This window comes from Ciconia boyciana, chromosome 7 (assembly GCF_034638445.1).
Source record: "Ciconia boyciana chromosome 7, ASM3463844v1, whole genome shotgun sequence".
Classification (NCBI taxonomy): Eukaryota; Metazoa; Chordata; class Aves; order Ciconiiformes; family Ciconiidae; genus Ciconia; species Ciconia boyciana.
Genome location: NC_132940.1, coordinates 43487659 through 43491366, shown reverse-complemented (window position 1 = coordinate 43491366; position 3708 = coordinate 43487659). Strand labels below are relative to the sequence as shown.

At 48.8% G+C, this 3708-nt stretch overlaps 1 protein-coding gene across 1 annotated transcript; it reads right to left on the bottom strand.

Moving 5' to 3' along the window:
• Window positions 1–259: 259 nt before the first annotated feature.
• LOC140654774 (G-protein coupled receptor 35-like) lies at window positions 260–3073 on the bottom strand. The gene is made up of 2 exons (XM_072868487.1): window positions 3040–3073; window positions 260–1240 (listed from the first exon to the last, which is right to left on the bottom strand). Exon 2 carries the CDS (start codon window positions 1226–1228, stop codon window positions 260–262), a length of 969 nt encoding a protein of 322 aa, XP_072724588.1. The 5' UTR covers window positions 1229–1240; window positions 3040–3073.
• Between the last annotated feature and the right edge of the window lie 635 nt (window positions 3074–3708).

The following is a 3708-nucleotide window of genomic DNA, read 5'->3' as shown; positions in this document are numbered from 1 at the left end:
TATAATCTGTTCTCCGTATCACATGGCTCTCCCTCTTGATCAGGAGATGCCTGAAGTTGTGATACAACGATCCAAGACAATAGTCAGAGCTGGAGTAAAGTCACTGAGGACAGAAGGACAAAATTCAAGTTAATATCAGACCCCTTGGAGGGGGTTGCCCCTTTTTGCAGGTATGCCTATACCTACAATGATTGCAAATACTGTAGGCGGTCCCATTCCCTCTGCCTCGAAACTTCAGCAGCACTGTGGCTCTTAACACCTATAGTGCACTACACCTTGTTTGTGTCATGACTTGATCTATGGGTGGCTGTGACTCTTGGCTTTGTTTCATCTTGGACCTCATTGATATACAAGTGGGGAACAGCGAATGAAATTCCTGAAATTCCTTGGCTGCAAAGTAATAGCAAAATGCATCCAAACAGCAGTTAGAATTTGCTAAGCATGCACAGATATGAATAGAGGCTCTAACTTCCGAGAGCAGAGAACAAGCTCCAGCAACATCCACTGCAAACCGCAAGAGCAGTGTGATGTAGAAAGGTGAAAAACATACGATGAACACACACAAATTCACAGAAATAATGTGGATTGCTTTCTGGAACATCTTTGTCTCATGAGGGCTTGTGGCCATCTTCTTTTTGAGACATTTGATGACTTGTACTGAACAAAAAATCACAATCCCTAAGGGAATAAAATACCAAAAGATAATGGAGAATAACAATGAATAATGAGGTTCAATAGATTGTTTCTGAAGGCAGAATTGTTCCTTTTCTTCATGAAATATTGGATGCAACGAGGAATAAAGTATCAGTATTATCCAAAGAAACCCACAGATAGAAACCGATTTCAGTGGGGATCGAAGAATCTTTGCTTTTATAGGGAACTTGATTGCAATGTATCGATCATTTGCAATCAGGGTGATGATAAAGATGCTCATAGGCATGTTTGTAAAATAGATGCTCTGTATGGTGAAACACAGCTTGTCTATGGGATGGTTGTATTGGGTAAAATATATCAGGAAAGGCAGGGCAAAAAGCAGGAAACTGTCTGCGACCATGAGGTTGATCATGTACACCCTGGTCTCGGTCCACCTCTTGAGTTTGCAGCAGAAGACCCAGAAGGCAATCATGTTCAGTGGGATCCCCAAAGAGAGCACTGGGACGTAGACGATAAGCTGAAATAGCACAATGCCATTCTGCAGCGTGTAGTTGTCTTCAGTGCAGTTCCCCATGTTGGGCAGTGTCTGCAAGGAAAGGGTGCAGGCATGAGACCGAGCTTGGGGACAGGTCCTCTGGGCTGGGTCCTGCTGCAGTGGCCCTGCTCTCATGGCTTTGTGGCTCCTTGCACCCCTGCACTGCATATGTAGGCAGCCCCTGCAGGGGCTCGTGGCTCTTCAGCACCGTCTGTCCCTCAGCCATCAAAGTAACACTGTCACTCCCCACCAGCTAACACAAAAACATAGAGGCAACCCTCGCTTGCAGGTATCAGGGTGTTAAGCCTGCCTTGCCCTCCATCCAGTCCTGGTTTGCACAGTTTGGGTAATAGCAAAGGGTCTGCAAAGCAGAATGATAATTTTTGTGGTCCCTTATCTTTGCTGCTGCTGTGGTTATCAGAGAGCCACTAGCTTTAGGGCAGCCCAAAGCAGAGCTGGGTAGCATTCCCCCTTTGCCCTCCAAGGCCCTTGCTTTGCCGCCGAAGCCACTCCATGGGTTTGCTCTGGGTCTTGCCAGGCATGCGAACCTCCACAGGACTTAAGCCCTTCCAGCCATAAGGTAGTTCAGGTAGCTTTACTCCTGGGGGTGGTGGGAATGCTGCTGCAGGTTGATGGGTGGGTGCCTGCTGTGGGCAGGCTGTCCCCAAACATGAACCTGCTCCTCTCGCTGTGGGATGCTGGGGAGGAATGGCTCAGCATGGGTACCACCAGCCCTAGCAGATAACAGGTCTCCAAAGAGAGAAAGGAAAGTGAGCACATGCCTGATCTCAACCTTCAAAGATAGGAAGCCAAAATGCTGCTAGAGCAGAAAACACGAATCCAAAAACTTAGACTATCTCCTGGTATTCCTTTAAATGTTTCAGGGCATCCGCTAGCAGCAAGGAGGCTGCGGAGGATGAATCAGACTTAGTCTGCAGCTCATAAAAGAAGTGTTTACAGTGAGACAGGAAAGGAAAATGCCCAGATTCTTACAATCGCTTATAAATGCATTGCCGTATAAGTCAGCAGCTTCTAAGCATCAACATCTAAACTGTCATGAAAATGTCTGATTGCATGAACTAAGTGAACTGTTTTTAGTGTCCGAGACTGGGAGATGGATCTGGCAACCACAGAGGAAAGTGCAGCACCTGCCCTAGCACCAGAACTGGTATGGCATTACTGAACCACAGGGATACAGTCATTTTTAGGGTGGAATTTATGGAGGAACTAACATACAGCCGGTGTCCTGGCTCTCTTGGGCTTTCAGGCTCACAGGGCTTTGGCTGCGCTGTGGTACCACCTACCCTGCAGCTGTTCCCTGCCAGCCTACTGCGGTCATCCCGCAGTGAAAAAGCCACTCTCTGCACGCATAGCACTGTCCCGAGGAGCAACTGAGCCCTCCAGGCTGGGCTGGGCATCCCAGCCCCATCAAATCGCCCATGTAAGCACAGAGCTGGTGGCTGTTCCCACGATCCCGTGCCGCAGCGTGCCTGGAGCTGGGTGTCTCCACGCTCGCAGAAGAGGCATGGTAAGAAGCACTGGTGTGAAACTGCAGCGAGGGGTGAAGACCCCTCTGAGTGATACATGTGGCTGCAAAACAGTGAGGCATAACAGCTGTGAAAGCAGGAGGAAACTGAGGCATCTGTGTACAGCTGAGGATTGACCTGTATGTTAACAAGCAGGCAGTCCTGGCTAGTGCTTCAGTTAAGAGGTGAGAAAGCACACCCTGAAGTACTGAGCAGAGCACACTGCCACACACTGGTGTGGGAAGAATTAAAAGACCTGGTTAAGAATTAAATTACCTGCTTAAGAATTAAAGAATTAAAAGACCTGGTTAAGAATTAAATTACCTGCTTCTTGTGGGGCCGTCAGGTGGGTTTAGTACTCAGAAAGGTTGCAGTGTAGACACAGGCGTCCTGGCAGGAGAGGAGATCTGTCGGGGCTGCAGGTGCCGGTGTAGTGTGCTGCTCCGTGCAGGGCACAGCTGGCTGGGAGCCTGCTGTCAACAGCTTGGGAGCACTGAAACAGAACTGAACTCTTGTTCCCCAAAAGTGCTTCATTTATCACCTACTTTCGGGGATGGTCGAGTCTCTGGTGCCCTCTGTTGTTCTACTCATATCAGCTCAATGCTTCACCATCATTTTTTCCACCCAGTCTTGCTCCCCCCACTCACCTCACACAAACTAGCAATTAAAATTTAATATTTTCAGTCGTGGGAAAACAAATAATTTTTGAAGTAAAACCCATAATGGTTGCAAATTGCCCTTCTGGCAGCGAAAGGTCCCCCAGGGAGCATGGCAGCCTGTGCAGCCTCCGGTGTGGTTGCAGAGCATGCCCCAGGCAGGCACCAGTGCAGGGCCTGATGGCCTTTCCGAGGGGGCACATCAGTGCTCGTGCACCCCATGACAGTGAGCCCAGGGCGAAGGGACCCAGCATGCTTCTTTTCAGTGTCTTTACAAGAAAGGTGACAGATGTTATGGGCCTGCTCATCCTCTGTAAAACAGCCAGGTGTCTAACAC